Raw genomic sequence first — 21255 nt, forward strand, 5'->3', positions numbered from 1 at the left:
GTTCTAGATTTATCTCAAATAGCTACTCACAAAATAGGAAAAGTAAATATTCATCATATTCTTATTGTTTGTATAATATTGCAATATTGCATCACAATACCTGCAATATTTGGTTTAAAGTCCCTGTTTGGAAACAGAGAATCTCAACTTTCACTTAATCAAAAAGTGTTTAAATCATGAAATTGCTGAGAACATCCGTAAAAGACTAGAGTGCCTTTAGCAACACAGAAACTAAATATACAAATCTTCATACAATGCCTGACTCATAGTTTCTGTGCAGTTGAGGTTGACAGCACAGTATCAATATGAAACTAGTCTATACCAAAAAACCTCATATACCATACAAAGCTGTACTATACAATGTAAACAGAATTCTGTCAAATATGTATTTTTTATCAACAAACAGATGTTTACTGCCCTATTCCAGCACAGATGTATCAAAGATGTGAATATACATTTCTTCAGAAAAAGTTGAGAAAGTTTTCCTCAATCTTTGCAGATACATAATGAATCCAAGTTAGCCCTACCCGCATTTTTAAAAAAATGTCAAAAAAAGACATTGCAGCATATATCCAGCTACCTTAAATTACTTACTTCTCTTCATAAATGGTGTCCAGCTCTAGAGTCACACTTTTACCAAAATCCCAAGGCTTCTGGAAGCAGCCACGAACTGCTGCGGGAACTAACAACTCACACTTCTTGTTAAGTTCTAAAGGACTTTTTCTCTGCAAACACTACTTGAAACCAACCTTAAAGCACAATAATGATAGTGTAAGGCGGTTCAAAATCACCACCACTTCAGCAATATTGTTTGGGGAAAAACATTTTCTCCCGTTTCTATGTGTCAAATTGAAAACGTGTTTAAATGCCAGTTGTCACTGATTTGTTAAAATCTATTCAAGCCTTCATAAATGCCCACATCTTTTTTATAGATTCTCCCACACAACTTAACACAAGCAAGTTCTCACATCAAGGCAAGAACTTAGAATGTTAGATATCACTAGCAATAAAGTTAGTTCAACTAAGTGCTTCATTATTCTAAGCCGTATGCACCCAGAATTGCAGCAAGATTTCTAGTTTCACTACATTCGATTACAGACCAGGTCCCAGACACAACCTATTATTATTTGTTTCCAGAGCTATAGAGACATATATTTCAAATAACACATCACTAAGCATATCAATCCCACCCCAAATTCACAACTAAGAAACCATTCAATTTTCTGTAGAATATGGAAGTCTTAAAATAGGTAAGAAAAACATTGCATTTTTTTTCTTTGCAGGCTAAATATGGATGAATATTAAGGCAAGCTGAGCAAACCACTTGCAGGGAGTAACCCACTTTCCGCCTCACGCCATCTCCTCCCTGGTTTTCTCCACAGAATAGCACAGAATGAGCAAGAAATAGCAGGAGAGTTGGCTGAGAGGTCATTTAGCTGCCTGTGGAGCAAGCAAAATGTTGGCTGTTTCCAGCTGCCAGCACATGTTGGACTGGAGTCAGAAGGACCTCTAGTGAACTCCAGGAAGTGTAGCAGCAGCATCCCAGGAGTGGGAAAGGAAAACACTGCAACAACTATATTTGATGCAAGCTGCATTCCATTAAAATCAGCTGAAGTTCCTTTATTGGAACAGTGAAAAATACACATTTATTAGAGATGCTGCCGAAACTCACAATTAGTCAGTTCATGTGTCAAATCTACTATGTTCAAACCTCCTATATAGCAAAGACCTGACTTTGATCCAACATACAAAATATTAAAGTAATTCCAACCAAGATTATGAGTTATATTGTTTTCTGCACCTGCAAAGTCTGCATGTGTGGGATGGATGGGGTGGGTGTCCTAGTGAGCTTACAATAATGCAAGGTAACTCAAAGAAGCTTTAACCTTTAAAGTAAACTTAATGGTAAAAGCTACAGTGCTCATGCAGTGTTGTTTCCAGTACAAAAGATATTAATTATGGGTTTTTTTTCAAAGTCAGTCATGCTCAGTGTAGACCCATTGAAAATAGTGCACTGAAGTTAGTAATGACTATTAATTTCAAAGGGTCTACTCAGAGCATGACTAATGCTGGCTGCAATCCAATTGCTGCCCCCATGGCAAGGGTTATTTCCAGCCCCATCTTGAAAGCACACAGCAGGAGCACTTCCTTAGCCTCTTAAAGGCCTTTACCTTTAAAAAGATTTTAAAAATATACTGTAAAGTGGGGGAGACTAAAGCACCTTTGGACAATATCATGCTACAAGTTTAAATCTGAAGAAAATAGGGGTGGTATTCAACCATGCTTTACTCAGGCCGAAATTAATGAGCCTAATTTAGTAATGCTCATTCATTTCAATGGGCCTACTCTAGAGTAAAATTAGTTGACTACCACCCAAGATTTCAAAGGAGTAACAGAATGTGTAACTCATGCAAGCAAATTACGACAGTCGATTCACCCACTATTTATTTAAATTAATTTTTATATAAAAATAAACACCCAGTAGAAAAAATTATATGTAAGAACGCCTGCATGTACATGATGCAGACAAAAAGAAATCAAACAGCTTGCTTATACAATATGAATGCCCATCATTAGATTTTTTTGAAGAGCCTTCTTGGTGGCTACTCCCAGCCTTCGGAAATCTCTTCCTAGAGTTGTTAAGACTGGTTCCCTCCTTGTTGTCTTTCCACCGGCACATGAAGACCTTTTTATTCCAACAGACCTTTAGGGAATGACTGTTTTTAAAGAAAGGTCTGGTGCTGTGATGTTCATATTGTTGTCGTTATTCTTATTTTTATAAGATTTGTTTTTATATGGTTTGAATATTATTAGTGACTAAATGCTTTAAAATGATTGTATTTTCTGTTTATCACTTTTCTATTTTATCTGTGTTTTGTATTTTTATTTGTAAGCCACCCTGAATCCCAATCCAGGACAAAAGCAGGATAAAATTTTATTTGTTTGTTATAATAAAAAAAACCACTACCTAAAGGACTGTCCATGCTGCTGCAGTCATTTAGACCTTGCTTCTCACCAAAGTGATACAGCTGTGTCTAGCCTGTTTGACTTAAGGTTGAAGGTAGAGAGTAGCTCACATAACTATGCCTCCACACAAAGAAGAAATTGCTCCAGAGGAAAAAAAACAGGCACTGAGAACAAGGAAACCAAGTCTATAACTGGTATGAAGAAGCATGCACATTGGCAATCTGGTGTGGTGGTACAGTCTAAACAAAAGAATCATCACATCAAGGACAAGTAAAACAGAATTTAAGGTACAACAAGAGCAGTATCATAGTGAAAGTTGTATGTTGGGTTTGAGTTACCTTCTCATGGATTCTAATCTAAATAAATCACATTTCTGAAGATACCACCCAAATGTAATTCAGATATTAGAAACCTTAAGTATGTTATCCGAAAAGAAAAGAAACAAAAAACAAACAAACATCTCTTCCCCCGGTGAGATGTGGGCACCAGATGTGCACCTTCCTTCTTCAAATGTTACACCAGAACTCCAAAAAGAGGATGCATGAGTCATTCATACTTCTGCCCTCCCTAAAAGGTATTAATCTCAGAATCCACTCAGTTATGAAACAGAACTTATACCCTAAAATGTAGTAGCTACATCGGGCATCCCCAAAATCGGCCCTCCAGATGTTTTGGTACTACAATTCCCACCATCCCTGACTACTGGTCCTGTTAGCTAGGGATGATGTGAGTTGTAGTCCCAAAACATCTGGAGGGCTGAGTTTGGGGATGCTTGATCTACACAATCAAGGCCTTAGCTGCTATGGTTCCAGAGAACTTCAACTATATAATGGGTTGAATCCAGAGTTGCCAAGAGCAGAACTCCACTAATTGGACTCTTCTATAGGCAGAACAGGAGAGATGACTCTCAACAATTTCTCCTTCCTCTTGTAGCCCCCCCCCAAAAAATTGTAGCCGTCTGGGGTACCATTCAGACCAGTGTGGGAGACCACTGAGGACAAGTGGATATAGTTGAAAATCACCTGCCATCACCACTTCATCCTTTGGGAAGCCTGCTGGAATAGAATGAATTTCAGAAATGAAATGAGCCCTTCTGTTCACAGAATAGCAGCTCTCAATCTGTACTCTAAACTGTGCTCGAAAGAATCTTCAGTTGACTTAGTTCTAAGTCAACTTCTAGGAAGATGAGATTATGTTTGGAATGGTGTCCATTTCATGACTTTCTAAAAGAATTAAAGAGCAAGATTTTTTTCCTTTCTCAAACGCAAAGGAAATGCTATATATGGCAGTATATTTTAGGATAAACAACAATATCTCACAGCAATCTAAATATCTCTGAAGATTGCATATTCTGTCCAAACCAAGCATTCTCTTCTGGTGAGCTTGTGAAACTTGCAATAATATCAAAACAAACAAACAAACAAATAAATAATGCTAAAAGGGCCTTAGAGGGCATTTTACTATTTGTTTTAACCCATTTTTTATTCCACCCACCACCCTTTTTTATTTCAGGGCAATGTAACTAATACCAAAAAAACCCGTGAATAAGATCCATAAAAATGCTTTGCGCATTTGTAACCACTGTGTACTTATTTTGTACTGCAATGGCCTATATCCAAGTTTACTGTTCAAACAGACTGTTTAACATGCAGTTTTGTCTCCTTTTCACAAATACTATACTTTTTTAAATTGACATATAAACAAATTGACTTCTACTGAAAACAAGTAAAACTTAAAATCAACTTTCACCTGGAATATGAAGAAAGGGAAGTGGTTACATAAACTGCACAACACAGAAATTTCCCCTCCCCTTCATCACTGTAAACTGAGATGTAAACTTTGCCTGAAGCTACAAAAAAAAAAAAAACTTCACAAGCTAGTAGTGAAGAGAAGAAACCATATACAAAGTGAAATCTCTGCTATGCATACGGTCATCATAAAAGGCCATAGGATTAAGCTTCAGAACCCAGATTTCTTGCCGTAGCAGGTGTGCTGCTAGCTTGCCTAGTGAATTCTGAATGTTTCATTCTGCATGATCTGTCATGCATACATGGCAAAAAACAATCAGGAGCAACCCTTATTGTCAAAGCAGCACCACTTACAAAAAGATATCTAGCTGCAGACAGGAAAAATCTAAGAACAATAACCAAAATGTGCACTACCTCCATCTGAAATGGAGGTCTGTCACACTACACTTTCAAGGCCACCTGCTTTCCCACTTTATAAAACAAAATTTGGATACCTGAAGCCACCAAGTCATGGCCAGTTTGCACATCTTATTGCTAAGAAACTGATAAGTGACTCTGACACACCTTCACAAACACATACAAATGGTTCAGCTAGCAGTTCACATTCATGCCCACAGCAAGAAGGGAAAAGGAAGGTAAGGTGGCGGGGAGACAAATGTATGACTTGCAGCATGATATAAGGTTCCAGATGGATAGACATTATAGAAGTTGCAGAAGCAAGGTAGATGTGGCAACTCCAAGCACAATCACCACAGGCAGTTGGGATCATAGCCTTTTGATGTGCATAGGAGACTAGGCATATTCTCACCTCCTACTCTATTCTAAGTACAGTGGTATCTCGGGTTAAGAACTTAATTCGTTCTGGAGGTCTGTTCTTAACCTGAAACTGTTCTTAACCTGAAGCACCACTTTAGCTAATGGGCCTCCCACTGCCGCTGCACCGCCAGAGCACAATTTCTGTTTTCATCCTGAAGCAAAGTTCTTAACCCGAGGTACTATTTCTGGGTTAGCGGAGTCTGTAACCTGAAGCGTATGTATCCTGAAGCGTATGTAACCCGAGGTACCACTGTACATGTGAAGGAGGCAGAAGCGGCACCAAATAAGAACTTAATCTCCCTTGGTAGTCTTCACTTACCAATGAAGGACTGTGCTAATGCATCAGCACAATAGCAGCAGCAGCAGCAGCAGCAGCAGCATAAATCTATTGCTTGCAAAAAGGAATGCAGGAACTATAAACTCTTTTGCTCAGGACAAGATTCAAGCAGCAATCCCATTTATACTAGCAGAGGTATACATTCCATTGGCTCCTTAGGTCTGTGCAACATGTGCAGGATTGTGCTACAATACCACTGATACATAAGCTGAACACATCTGTGTAGTGATCAAATATCAGCCAAGTCACCAGGAATACCAGGTGGCATCTCTGGGTAGCTGCTCCAGGACTCTGGAATTCTTTTCCCTCAGGAGGCTGTTAAATCCTCCTGTCCATCTGCCACAAAAATGTTCAGACTTTTGGGCTGGGTTGCCATTTAGGAGGAGAGTTTAAGCAGGTAATCCATATATTATAAAACTAATGTTTTGACATTTTCATCACTTGCAGTCACATTCCCTGGTTCCTCAATATATATAGAAATAAAATCTAAATAAGTAAGAAGTCCAGAGTAGCACCCATTTCTGGTAAAACTTAAACAATGACGCCATCTACCCTCCCAATGTTCCAAGCAAGGTGGGCTCTCTCTCCTCAAATTGCCACTGCCGGGCTTCTCAGGAACCACACTGCCCTGAAAGGAGGAGAGATCTAGCTTTCAAAAAAGTTCTCCATAACAGCATCACTTTGCTGTTCTATTGTATAGTTTTAGTTGATGCTTTTTGCTTTCATGCTTTTATGTAAAAATGTTTTGTGAAGTCCGGATGAAAAACAGCATATAAATTCCTTAAAATAAACACCAGAGATATGCTGCTAGAAGCAATGTTTATTTACATGCTTGCCTTCCAATAGTGTACAAAGTCCCTTTTCACATTTTAACTTCATTCTTTCCTAGGCTTACCACCTCTCCCCATCCAACCCTGCAGCTTCTCTGTACAGTATTTAAACAGCTACGGATGGAGATTAAACAAGTCAGCTCTCCCCCACCACTTGATCTCCAAACTAGGGAAAGAAGCATTGTTCCTCTGTTGAATTTCTACCCATCATACAAATGTTAAAAGGCAACAAAGCCTCTTGTGTTGTGCAGAAATGGTAACAACTATTCTGTACAGTTCAGCAGCAATTTTATAAAACAAGTTACAAGCAGATTTCACACAAATTCTGCTTTATCGTAGAACTAGACTTCAAGGATCACATAGTCCAATCCCCTACAATGCAAGTATCTCAACTAAAACCTCCACGACAGATGACCATGCAACCTCTGCTTAAAAACCTCCAATGAAGGAGAATCCACCACCTTTATTAATGTCATCACCTTATCAACTAATCAATAGGCTGCATAGGTATTTTCCCAAGTTTGTTGAATGTTCTACATTTCCAGCTAAGCCGGAAAATTAAGCTCCAATACGTTTTAAAATATCAAAGCAGTAAGAGGCTATAGCAAACAAGGGATTTTTCTCCCTTCTAGATTCTGATTGGTGGAATTTTCAGGAAGTGCCTTCAGTTTCCATGGTAAAAATGGGAAGATAAACATGCCTGCAATATTGAGCTAAACCATTTTAAAAGGTATATACGCACTTGGCAGTATACTAACTTAAGAACATGTCTGTGCTTCAAGCTTTTGATAATCACTGGTTCAATGATGTACAACACAAAATTAGACCACAAAAAGTATCATTAAAAAGGAGCATTTATTTCTCCCCCCTCCCAAGCTACCTCAGCACTCAAAAGAAGAAACCCACCATGCTGAAGCATATTGCACAGGATGGACTTAACAGCTTCTGCGGCCCCCCCCCCTTCCCTCATCTAAGTCAGACAGACATGAGTAACTGGCGGCCTGCCAGATGCCGCTGCACTCCAACTCCCATCATCCCAGACCATTTGGTCATGCTGAAGACCCTCCAACTGGAGGGTCACACATCCTTGCTTTAAGTGATCTGTACATCCCACTGGGAGAATTTGCACATTTAACACAAAACCGTGAGGATAAGCTATTGTATGCTGCAAGGACAGCAGTTTTTTACTTCCATTGTAGGTTAACCAGTTAGCATTACATCTGCACCCTAAACTGATGTTAATTTCAACCATTATTGAAAGGGACATCAAAGGTACCCTAGCCCAACTCCCTGTCATTGCAAGAAGTTCATACCACAGTATCTGAAATGGATGGTTTGAATTTGGCTTGTTCCAGCAAACCATAGTTAATATTAACCAGTTTTTCAGGTTTAGGTGACATGGCAAGCCAGCCTGCGGTTCATCTCAAATGGAAATGAAAGCTTCCAAACTCCTCTTCACAGTTGTGTCAGAGGGGGGAGGGGACCACAAAGGCTTGAAACTCACCTAGGCTTGTTCAAGGAACACTAAACTACGTCTAAACATTACATCTGAAGCAGCTCATCATCAGTGTGAGGGTTCAAGTTTGTTTCATAGTGAACACTGCAGTCTCTTAATTTTAGACTTGGTTAGACATGGGGCTGCCAATACCAATCGCCTGAACTTTTCAGTATTCACTTATTCCAAATCTTGCAATTTACAGGTAATCTAAACTTTTGAACACCTGAAAACCAGATATGGAGTGAGAAGCCAATTCCTGTCACTGCATGCCTGGCACCAGCAATTGGCCAGAACAGGTCCCAGTGGCCCCTCACTGGTCCAAGCCATTTGCATCACCATTCATGGCCCTCTCCCAGATGCTTTTCAGCAGTGAGTAGTAGTGCTGCCTTTGAACAGGAGCCAAACTTGGCTCCCATCCATGGTGACTGTCCATCATTTTAAGTCATGCAAAATGCAACACCCTGGCACATAGGTTTATGGCATTATAATTTCACAGATCTGTAATCCACATGGGACAACAAAAGATTCCATTGATCTATAGGCAGAGGAATTGCATTTCGGGTAAGTTAAGATGGCAGATGGCCACCATGGATGGAAGCTGGTGTAGCTTCCAGTCAAGAGTGCCACTGCTTGTGTATTCCTGGAAAATGTCTAGTGCCTTGTGGAGGGTGATGACTGACATGCAGATGCTACCTTCCTACACTTCTAAGCAATGGGTGAAAAAAGCATAGGCAGCAGGTTAGATGTTTTGATGACAATCTTCAACTTAGGACCAAGTTACATAGGACACCAAGCACATCATTTTCAGTTTTCTGCATGTTTTTAAAACAGTGACTAAGAGGTATGGTGGAGGGGCGGGGGCTGATGAGGATGTGCTGGAGGGAGCATTTCCACCACTACTGCAGTCCAGTGAAAGTCTCCCCACCCCACTACTATTTGCTCCAGTAAAAAAGTTTCCATTAGCATCAATGAAAGCTTCACTTCCAGGATCAATACTAAGCAGACAGGAGCAACACTCATCGGGACTGTGCCAGAGGAAACTGTTCCACCCCCTTCCAGCACACCACAGTGCCATCCTAATCACCACTACTCCATAGTTGTTTAGTATGGTAAAAACATTCATGTTACAAGTGGCACATTTAGCGTCATGTGCAGCTTGGCCCTTACTTCTTCCAGAGTAGCCTCACTGCAATTACAGGACTACTCTAAAAGGGTGTAAGAATCATAGTGCCACTTAATATACAGTAACGTCCTGATTTACTGGAAAATATCCCAGAAAAGCAGTTTCTTTTTGACTTCTTGGCGTACTATTCCTATAGCATATACAGGGTGTGTGTAATCCCTAGCATTTATTTAACACTTCAGAGTACTCCAGACATTTTACATACAATTGCCTCAGTAAATTTGTCAAACCACACTGTTATATTATCCCTATACCACAGATAGCATGCCTCTCAGTCCCAGCTACTGGAGAGCACAAGTGGAGAGACTGCTATTTCACCTGTCCTGATTCTGGGCTTCAACAGGCATTTGGTTGGCCACTGTGGGTAACAGCATGCCAGATAGGCAACTGGTCTGACCCAGCATGGCTATTCTTGTGTGCTTATGTAATTTGCAAAAGGCTACCTAGCAAGTTCACGGCAAAGGAAAGATCTGAGCTGGTGAACCTCATGGCTCACAGTTCAGTCTCTCAACCACTACACTGCACTAACTGACCCCCTTTCAGAGTTCATATAAGGCCAAACACACACACACAAATGCAAGCTTCACTGACAGGCTGAATTCAGAACACAAGTGGAAATGTTTCTTACCATGGTCTAGCTTACCCATTGCGCTTAGATAATGACTGAAGGCTTGACACGGGGGACTCGGAGTCTGTGTGGCCTTGTCGCAACTCATAGGTGCAGGACTCCTGTCGGTGTCAAAAGAGAAATACCCACTGGAGGATCTGGACAGCAGTGGGGATCTTCTTACAAATATGAACAACGGGGATCTGGTAGCAAACGGACTGGGGCTGGAGGGTGGTGCCAGTGGTCCCTGAGGGCTACTGGGTGATGAAGTGTCCCGCTCGCCCGAATGATTACCTTGGTACACAGTTTGTAAGGAGGTAGGGGCCCCAGGCCGAAGATGCTGAGCTGGCCTTTCAGCAGGCTGCAATTGTCCACCCTCTCTACCGCACTCAGAAGTTAAATCAGAAGATTGTTTTGCCATTGGGCCTTTTATTTGTGTTCTCCCCCTGGAAAGTAAGAGGAGAAAAAGAGAAAGGCAACTGAAATTACACATAATGTTCACCCAAGACTAGGTTAATAGTGGTGGAATTGCAGTGCAGTCATTAAGAAATACAATACAAATACAAACCACTGTGTGTTTTCCATCCCCTTTTCATGTACAAATTAACCAGCATGCCAGAATTAAAAATAAAAGTGAGCACTGTTGAAGATGTCAACCTGTATTATCCAGTCCAACATCATTCACAAAAAAGCTTCTCCTGGTGAAAAGAAAAACAAGTACAACAAAAGTTTGAAGACAAAACTTGCTAGCCAGCTGAGCAAGCATTCCAAGTTTGATTGTGGGGGAGGGGGGAGGTGGTTCAACTGGCTAAGAAAAGAAAGAAAAAGGAATATTAACTTGGATCACCAATCCTCTCCAAGTCATTAGACAGGAGGATCAGATACAGTGTTGAAATGTTAAGTGAGCAGTCGATGCCGTGATTGTGCAGGACAGGGAAGTCGGCCAGGCTCTCTCTCCATTGTTCTACTGAATATGCTGATCACAGCAAGTCTGGAAGGTTTGGCAAGAGCAATCAGTTGTAAAAGTGCGTCACAACAATAGCGTTTGTACACTGCAAAGTGCTCCTCCGTTCACTCCTCCCCTCCCCTCATCCTTTCTACGGCTGGTTCGCCACCACCAAATCCTTCTCTCTGCTAAGAAAAAGACGCAAGGAAACGTTTCACTTCGAAACCTTTCGAGACGCCACGGCGACTCTTATTTACATTTTGTTTCGGTCGATGGCAAAAGGGAACAGCAAGAAACGAACCACAGTCGGTCACTCCGGCAGGGAGACAAGAGGAGACACCACCACCCGCTCCAACTCACCTTTATTTACTTTCTTTCCAAAATGTCTAGCGTGACTTGACTAAGCGCTCCATCGTTGCCCGATTGAGACGCAACCAACAACAGGTTGAAGAAAAATGTCAATTTAAAGACACGCATACAAAAAGTTGGAAAAACCATCACAAGCACGGAACAAAAAGGTGGGGAGTAGTGGGGAAAATAGCCATGCAAAGGCAAAGCCTGGGAAGGAGCTTTAGGGGGAGGGGAGCAGGAGAGAGGGAGGTGGGGGCAACACCCGCGCTGCGACTTGCAAATAAATTCAGCTGCAAGCTCAAGTCGCTTCTCCGCGGTCTGAAGAGTGCTCGTTGGGAAACGACACCGGGCGGCAGCCCGACCGGGAACGTGGAGGACAAATCCCTTCCCGCTATGAAACCCAACAAAGGGAGAGCGAGCTCAAGGCAGGAGAATAACAGACCCAGAGACGGGCACACACACAAAGGGGGAGGGGATAAGAAGAAGGGGTGGAGACACAGGCACGCACACCGAGAGACCCCGGCCCACAAGCCCATCCCACACACACACACTCGCAAACGCACCCATCCCCCGGCCGCTACTTACGCTTTATGGCTTCTGAGTCATCCCGAGGCAAACCCGAAACTTCCCCTAGGCTGACCCCGCTCCTCCTCCGCGAAGGCAGAGGCGAAGAGGGCGACGCGCACAAACATATACACACGCCGCGCGCGCGCCGGGAGAACAAGCTCTCCGCCGCTGCAGCTGCTGCCGCTGCTCCCGCCGCACGCACACAACACAGCCAGCCAGGAGGGCACTGCCGCGCTCTGACCGCTTCTCCAAACACAGGGCTAGGCGCCCGCCCAGTCGCCACTGTAAAAACATTCGCCGAGGATTCGAGGCCAATCCGGAGCGGCAGGGCGGTCGCGCTCCGCCCACCTCAGCGCGAGGGTTGTGTTTACAAACTCGGCCAGAGAGAGAGAGGGAGAGGCGCGGGCGCGCGCGCACAGCCTGCCACAACCCTGCTCTGCGCCACGGCCCGCCTCCCTCGCTCCCACTCGTCGCCTCCCTCCCTCCTCGCATGTCCTCAGGAGCTTCCTGGAGCCGCCGCCGCGGCACTGGTGGTGGTGGTGACGATCGAGACGTAGTTCTGCTGCAAGGAGCAGCAGCAGCCGCTCTTACGCCCTGGCCCGACGACCCACTTTCCACTTTTGTTTTTAAACGGCGGGGGGTGGGGAGAACCCTACAAAGAATGTGGAAGGAACACGCGCGCCCGCGCGCACACACATACACCCGAGAAAACCTGGCGACGCATTTACCGCGGCACCAGTTTTTCGAGGAATAAAGCTTAAAGCTTAGTCAGATGCAAAGCCACGGATGCATCGAGAGGCTGCCCCCACCTCGTCCGAGCTTCACCCGGAAGACTGGACTCCGCCCTGCTTCTGCTTAGCATCCCTACAAACCTACACCCAGAGGCTATTTACTCCCTTAACCGGAGTATCCGCGCCCAGTTCTCTCACCCTCAGATCACTGGTTTAAAAAAGAATCTGTTACCAATCCAAGCGCAGGCTCCTCTCGTTCACGGCATGCTATGGCATTTCACCAGCCTTTTCCCTATTTTTTCTTTCCATCCCCCACAACAAATTACACACTGTCTCACCCATACCCCATTCATCCTTACAGCAGGCAGCCTTACTAGATCCTCAAACTTAATGGATTGGTGTATTATATATTGTTATTTATTAAATTTATATATCACCCTATACCCGCAGTTCTCTCTCTCTCTCTCTCTCTCTCTCTCACACACACACACACACACACACACACACAATTTACCCCCAGCATCACACAGCCACACACTATCCTCACCACAAATTCTTGCTCCATTATTAACAAACCTATCCAGACACACACTTTGTCCCCATTCAGTCAGCAATCCACTCATTTCTGCAAACAGGCCCTCTTGCAACCACAGCAGTCAACCAGTCTCTTCCCCACCCAAAAACTTCCAGTTGAAATGGCATACCTATCAAACCCAGAGAAAACCCTACAGGATGTTCCTTTTCATTCCCTCTACAGCTAGCATCCTCATCCTCAGGTTCACCTGGCCTCCATAAATTGTCAATTTCCTCTCCGAACCCAGAGCGGTAGCGGGGGGCATGTTTTTTGCCTGGGTGAAGCCTTCAGAGGGGCGCATTGAGGCTCCCAGCCTGTGTAGTGTGTAGGCACATGTGCATGTAGGGTGCCAAACTGGGTCTTTGACCCAGGTGAAACAAAGCCTACTTTTGCCCCTGCCCAACCCATTTAAGTTCCACACAAGTGTAGCACATGCCTCATTTCTCCCTCCAAAATGCCTTCTCCTGTACATGTAAAGTCCCTCAGTATGTTAGAGTCACCTCATTCTCCATGCACACACTATGAAGTGCACACAGCACTGCAGATCTGCTCCCACAACGTCCTGTCCTCACCACACAATTCTCACAAAACACTGTCTCCAAGCAGTCATCATGCCTTCTTCAGCCCTTGTACTCCACCAAATGCTTCCAAAGACTCAAATTTGAGTTCTAATATTAACATTCTCATTCTTCCACAAAGTAACCCCCTATCCATAGCTCAAATCAACCAGAACCTTGCAAAAAATGTGTAAAAAAAGCATTGTTCAGTTTTGAGTTTGAGAAATCCTGATTTGACTCTTAGTTATAAACCTTGACTTGTCTCAGGTGAGTCACTAATTCTCAGGCTAACCTGCCTTGTAAGATGGTGTTGCTTTAAGGTTCTAGGAAGACGAGTGGGCAGGGATAGAAATGTTAAATATAAAAATGACACCCTACACTTGTTTCACAAACTGGAAGCACCAGCAGCAGTGACAATGCAACCAAGTTTTGCATGCCTTATTGGTAACAGGCCTTTTTTCTTTCTTTTTTTACTGGCCTACCTATCCTTGGCTAGCTGCTTGTCCAAACAATCACAGTGCTGATCTGCTATGGGATACTATTAAGTTCTGGTGCCCTCAACTGATTATAACGCAGGCCTTTAAAAAACAACAACCAAGGTTCAATTAGATTGTTTTTTTTAAAAGTCAGATTATTAAAAAATAAAAAATAGTCAGGTTGTAAGCACCTGAGAGGACTGGGGCTAGAGATGAAAAAGCACAGGAGACAGTTGTGCAAGAGCAGAAAAGAGGGAGAAATGACAGTGTGTGCAGTGTTGATGCTGGGCAGGGAGTGGGTAATATACTGTACCAAATTATATAACAAGTGGATATAATTAATACCAGATTAAGGTTCTAAGTGGAGAGAAGGAAGCCGATGCTCTAATAAATGTAGAGAAGGGAGTCCAGGGTTCTTATTTAGTACATTTATATCCTTCACTCTTTCCACCAAGAAACTAAACTGGACATGTGCCCTCATACCTTGCCCTGGAAGGACCTGAACTTTCCACATCCTTGCACACCAACATGGTCCTAAATCCAGCTAGCCACCACCATAGAGCCTATTCCAAACTTGCACATATGTGTCACCAATAGGGTCCCCTTCCCTCACCCCCACCCATTAGGACCAAATATAAAGTTTCTTGTCTTTCTTTAACTGCCTGGCCCTTTCACTTCCCTCACTCTCCACTCAGTATGTCACAACCCTCTAAATCCTTCTTCCTCCCCAGGGTCACTTACTGTCCCATTTAATCAATATACTCACCTTCCTTGTCATAACAGCCCAACTTTACATCTAGGCTACCTGGTAGGAGGCAAATTTCAGGGTGTTAAGATAGATAGATAGATAGATAGATAGATAGATAGATAGATAGATAGATGATAGAGATAGATAGATAGATAGATAGATAGATAGATAGATGATAGATGATAGATAGATAGATAGATAGATAGATAGATGATAGATAGACAGACAGACAAGAGGCAGGCAGGAAAGGCCCCAAGCCTTTTGATACCTGGGACTGAAAAACTCAAATACAATATTAAAAATACAGTAATAAATGAAATACTTTGCTCGCACCCACCACCACCATTTCCACCCCAAGGCCGGCTTAAAGAAGTGCAAATGCCTTTGAATAAATAAATAAATAAATAACCACCCCACCCGTCTTTTCCACACCTCAAAAACCACGACCCATCCTTACTTCAGGAATGCTCCTTTCTCTCACCTTTTCTTCACCTTTCTTCCTCCCCGCCCCGCTTTACAGCTTGCCACACTTTTAAATACATTATTATTATTATTATTATTATTATTATTATTATTATTATTATTATTATTATTATTATTATTATTATTTACAACATCTCCCGCCGCCACTCGCCTCGGCGTCACCGGCCTCTGCCCGTTTTTAAACGGCACCGATTTCTCGAGGTGCGTTTTCCTCACGCCCGGCCTTATTTCTAAACAGCCCGACGGCCCGGCCCGGCGTGAGGCGCCTGGAGACCGCGCAGCCGAGTAGAAATGCGGGAGAGGGACGGAACGAGGTAAGGCTGCCGGGCGGCCCTTCTCCTCCTCCTCCTCCCAAGACCGCGGTTAAGGAGAAGACCCGAAGCCGGCCTTTCGGCGCCGCCGGGACTCCCCGCCACTTGCCTGCGGCGGCGGCTGCCTGCCCACGCCGCGCGCGCCTGAAGGGAGGAAAAAGGCGCCTTGGGGCTGCCAGGTCGGCCTCCCGCTCTCGCTCCTGCGCGGGAGGCTTCTTCTGGCGCCAATCACCTGAGGGCGGAGTCGCCCGCGCGCCTGAGGGAGGCCGGAGATATATAGATATAGAAATGTATATTTAAGACAGCCAGCATGCAGAACTGATAAGAAGCCGGTGTTGCGTCGATGACAACAACTTCGTCCACTGCCAGGCTCGGGAGGAAGTTGGTGGAAGTTAGCGGGGGAAACTCTTGCACAACAACCCCGCGCGGCGGCTCCACGCAGGGTGGCGGCGGCGGATCTATCTATCTTTCTTTCTTTCTTTCCCTCAGGCAGTCGGCGCGAACGAGAAGCAATTCGCTGGTTTCGAAACCAAGCAGAGTTTCGCCGCGGCCCTTTCGCCTCCTACAGCCAAGAGCCTGATGAGACCGTGGCAAAGCGCGACTCGTTAAGGTGCCTTTAACAGGGGTGAAGTTTCTCTTTCAAAAGCAAACAGAAACGCCGTTCCCTCTGCCGTCAGGTGCTTTTATTTTTATTGTATTTATTTATTTTATTTTGTATTCTTAACTCTCTCCTCCCAAAGCGCACATAATCTGTTTTAGGGGAAGGAAGGCTCAGATGTGAAGGCAAGCTGAGTATGAAACCAGAGTGGGTGGTAGTTATTCTGGACTGCTTAATTTGAAACAGAAGGGGGTGTGAGATGTTCAGAAGCAAGAAGGAGGTTTGGCAAAAACATTTGGAAGATGCTCAGACTCCAAGACAATGGTTTTTAACAGAGCTGACAAGTGCCGGGATTGACTTGTGGTCCTCCGGATTTTGTTGCTGGCCTGACATTTTTTCTGCCTGAGGCAAGTGACAAGATGGTCCACCTCTTCCATTTCTTCACAAAAGCTGAGTAAACAGGCCCCGTTTGCTCTCCTTTCAACACTAGGGATGGGGGAGCATTCTCCGCTGCATCTGAAGGCAATGTGTTAGATAAAGGCAGAGATCCCCAACCATTTTGGAAATCCATATTCTCGGCCAAATACCCATTTCACAGAAGAAAAACTGGTGATGCTCGGAACCACCACCCCATCAAAAAAAGAAAAGCAACCCACTGGGTAAAACACCTGCATATAACCCAAATCATAGAAGACAGAGGGAAAGGGGGGGGGAACCAAACATGGCACCCCTCCAAAAAAACAGGTCATCAAATAAACATAGCCACTTTAACCCACATTTGGTATCATACCCAATTTGTCATTAACTATATACCATCAACTCTTCAGACTGAACAGATTTTCTATAGTCAAAACAAAAAAAATTTTTCCTTCCAGTAGCACCTTAAAGACCAACTAAGTTAGTTCTTGGTATGAGCTTTCGTGTGCATGCACACTTCTTCAGATTTTCTATAGGCAGTGATATTTTTCCCAAGTAGTGGGGGCAGTCAAGTGTGATTGCTTATTCACAATAGTCATGTGAAGACCATACCATGTGATATTTCTGAATGTTTTTTTGCTTCAGAATCAGCTTTTGCGGTCCTGATTAAACTGATGACTTCTAGAACATGGCTCAGGCAGATGGTCCCTTGAGATCCACCCACATAGTGCATGCTACTGATACCCGTATGATTCTAACCAGACAAGTTTCTGTTAATTCCATCCCTTGCTTCACACTCACTGGGGGGAAAAGTCCTCTCCTCTTGAAATCAATTCCGCTGACAATGCTCTCTATAATCTTACTGTTTGTTCTTCTCACTATGCTACATGGTAGTCACCTTCCTCTAGTCACCTACCACCCACCTTGATGATCTCCCTTCACCTATCTACAATCTGTTCCATAATTTGAACATGTATCATGCTGTAACCAGAAGCAAACAACTTGTTCATGAAAGGATAAGACAGAGAGATTCCTTTATTAGTAAATGGACAACTTTTCAAAAAAACCATAATGTTTACAACTGGCTTCTGAAGAAATCTGTTAATCTTTAACAAAATATTTTAGTAAAAAATGTTTAAAACCAAGATAGAGTATAATCTATTATCTTGAGTATAATAGATGTTGTACACACTAAGTACTGCACTAACAAGAGATACGGGATGCAGTTTCCACAAATGATGCTGCTACCTAATAATAATATGAATTTATAATAATATAAATGAACCAGAGCAGCACACGGAAACACCGTTTACCTTCCCACCGGAGCGGTACCTATTTATCTACTTGCACTTTGACGTCCTGTCGAACTGCTAGGTTGGCAGGAGCAGGAACCGAGCAACGGGAGCTCACCCCGTCGCGGGGATTCGAACCACCGACCTTCTGATCGGCAAGTCCTAGGCTCTGTGGTTTAACCCACAGCGCCACCCGCGTCCCTTAATATAATAGTAATTTGTATCTAATTTGAATGGCCTATAGTTTAGAGGTTTAGCTTGTTGAAGGCTGAGGCTATATTTGTTCTTAAACTCGTTTCAGCAGAGCTATGCTTGCCTTAAGATATAAAGCAGGATTTAGAACACATTTTCAGAGAAATCAGCACAACCGAGCACCTTCATCGGGCCCCAGGTGCAACAAAACATATCTTTCCCTTATCGGTTTCTACAGCCACAGCAGGCGCTGTAACTCTAATGGTTTGACCTCACCCGCAAAGGTGCACTCCTCCTTTGCCTCCCAAGGCAGACGGATACCAACCATACTCCTTAACTTTTGTGAATGCGAATATCACTAGTATGCCTCTAGTAATACCAGTCATTGGGGAACAGAAATTGAGGGCTATGGCGGTTGTTGGTCACTGTAATAACAGAATGCGGAACTAAATAGACTTGGTCTGATTCAGAATCTATGCTTCTTATGTTCACTCGGGTAGAGCCCATTTTGTCCTTTCCTAGGGAGCTACTGTCCACCTTAGAGAGCAGGCCTACATACTGTCTACAAAACAGAGTGAAGGAGAAATCCTGAGTTATCATGCCACACATCACTTTACCAAATATGGTCCTTGTAGAGTGGGGAAAAGTGAGGAAGGTATTCCACTATATAAAGAGTTGGGGAACAGTACATAAATAATCCATGCCCTTCTTCAGAATGAGACAGTATGAGAGTAAATAATGCTATTTGCTTTTCAAACACAACCTGTATCAAAGTTAATGTACAAACTACAACAGGAATAGACCTGGCGACCACTTTTCAGGCATGTGGAATTGTACGCTGCAACTCTTTGCTACTACAGCTGAGCAGTGGCTGTAGAAGGGGGACTTAACTAGAGGTGGGCTAGGATGACATTTATGGAAAACAAAACGGCAGTCATTTCCCCATCTGATGTTCAGAACTTGAAAGATTATTTCCCATAAGCACCTATACCCCTAGCTATTGTGAGATATGTAAAAGTTTGTTGCATTTTCAGCACCAAAGTGACTTCTCTGAGGTGCAAATGTGGGCAGTGTATATGGAGGTCCTGGGCTGCCTGCCTCCTTTCAGCCTTGCTGATGTGGTCCAAAGGAAAGCAATGCTATACATTTTGCACCAGCTTGGCTGCAGCAGAAGCTGCCATCCAACCACCTTAGGGACTCCACTTCAGATGTATGCAGGGTTTACTCCTTAGCCCAGGGGTTGGCAAGGTTTACCTTGTCTTGGCCGGTTCACTCCAGCGGAGATCCCTCTGTCGGCCAGATTGTGCACGTGTGTGAGTGTGCATGCCTGTGATTTCTGGCATCTGCACAGATGCGATTTCCGTTGTCTGCGTCTTGCGCAGACACGATTTTTGGCATCTGCGCATGCACAGACACAATTTCTGGCACCATGGAAGTGAGTCCCCGTGCCATGCTGCACCGGTTTAGTGCAGCTCGCAGGGACTCACCAAGCAGTCAGCTCAGTTTGGGGGCAGCTCGTGGGCTGGTTAAATGACCCACGTGGGCCGCACTTGTGGCCCACGGGCCTTAGGTTGCCTACCCCTGCCTTAGCCTTTTCTTTTCCTGAAGATGTTCCGCAAGGCAGTGGGTATGGATTGCTCCTTGGGGTTTATTCCCGAAGCCTTTTTCACAAATGAGTTTAGCTATAAGGCACATGTTATGTACTGAGTTGAATAGGATCCAAACTGCAGCAGTCTGATTGGTCCTAGAACAATAGGATCCAAAAGGCAGCAGTCTGATTGGTCCTAGAACAATAGGATTCAGAATGCAGCAGTCTGATTGGTCCTAGAACAATGCAGCAGTATGATTGGTTGGCAGGAACTACCCAATCATGCTCCAGATAGAAGTGAATCCACAACCTGATTGGCTTACAGTAGAATTCCGGAATTAGCCAATCATGTGCAGCCCATTGTGTAAATAATGTATATATAAAGCAGATACTTTGAGGGGACTTTCATTCCTCCTCACCACTATGAGCTGAATAAAGAGCATGAAATCACTTTGCGACTCTGAGTATATTTCAGCACGGGAGGTTTAGGATCAGAGTTTTCCATCTACATGGGCTACCTTCCCAGGTTGATGAGTCCTATCTGCTCCTCATTTCCCTCTACAGTTCGTGTAGAAACCACCTTCTTGACAGTTGGACCCAGTATTGATCTTGTCTGCTCAGTCTGCCAGAGTCTGTCTTCACATGCAGGGGAATCCCCTAACTTACCAAGGGTTTGAGATCCATCAGCTACCCTCACCTGGTGTAACAAGCCACTCAAAGCTGTTCCTGGGGTGCGGAAATGACTGGCAGAATCCGAGACCAGGGAGAAGAGTCGGTGGAAGAAGATTGGAAGAAATTTAAAGACTATTTGCAGAAATATTGTAAAATTAATGAATGTTAAAATGATGTTGGATTGAAATTAAGTGGCCTTAGTAACAAGGTTAACAAGAATATGTAAAAATGGATTGATAATGGATGAAAATATAAAGCTATAATATGTTGAGATATTGAGTTAAGTTTAAAGAAAGAGGGTAAGGATTTGCTGAATTATGTGAATGGGAATACAAAAAAGGGAGGTGTGAGGAGGTCAGGGAAACAAGTTAAGGAGAATTTAAAAATTTGAAAAATTGACTTGTTTTTAATTATTTTTTGTTTGTTGTGTTTTATGTATTTTTGTATTCTTTGCATTTTCTTTTTTGTTCTTTTTGTATTTTCGTTGTTTTGAAATCTTTGTCTTTCTATAAAACTTTAATAAATATCTTTTTTAAAAAAATCAAAGCTGTTCCTGGGGTGCGACTGCTGTTGCATGCTAAGAGCTTCTAGGAGCCATAGATGAGAGTGTGGGGGACCCTCATCAAGGATACTACCCATCCCCTAACACCCCATACACCCCAATTTAAAAACAACAATAAATTAAAATACATTGGGATTTTTTTGCAATTTAAATTGAATATATAATTGGAACATTGCTCTGAATCTAGTCTTCCCATGAATAACG

At 43.4% G+C, this 21255-nt stretch overlaps 1 protein-coding gene across 8 annotated transcripts in view; it reads right to left on the bottom strand.

Annotated features, from left to right (window-relative positions):
• BCL2L11 (BCL2 like 11) overlaps positions 1-21255 on the bottom strand; it is a 94609-nt gene that overhangs the window by 18207 nt on the left and 55147 nt on the right. For 2 of the 8 annotated variants that reach the window (XM_053383473.1, XM_053383476.1), the window contains one exon: positions 10008-10432. In XM_053383473.1, coding sequence (XP_053239448.1) covers positions 10008-10432 — 425 coding nt within the window. The other 6 variants (XM_053383481.1, XM_053383474.1, XM_053383480.1 and 3 more) reach the window with 5 other exon arrangements.

The sequence above is a fragment of the Podarcis raffonei genome, chromosome 3, assembly GCF_027172205.1.
Source record: "Podarcis raffonei isolate rPodRaf1 chromosome 3, rPodRaf1.pri, whole genome shotgun sequence".
Taxonomy (NCBI): domain Eukaryota; kingdom Metazoa; phylum Chordata; class Lepidosauria; order Squamata; family Lacertidae; genus Podarcis; species Podarcis raffonei.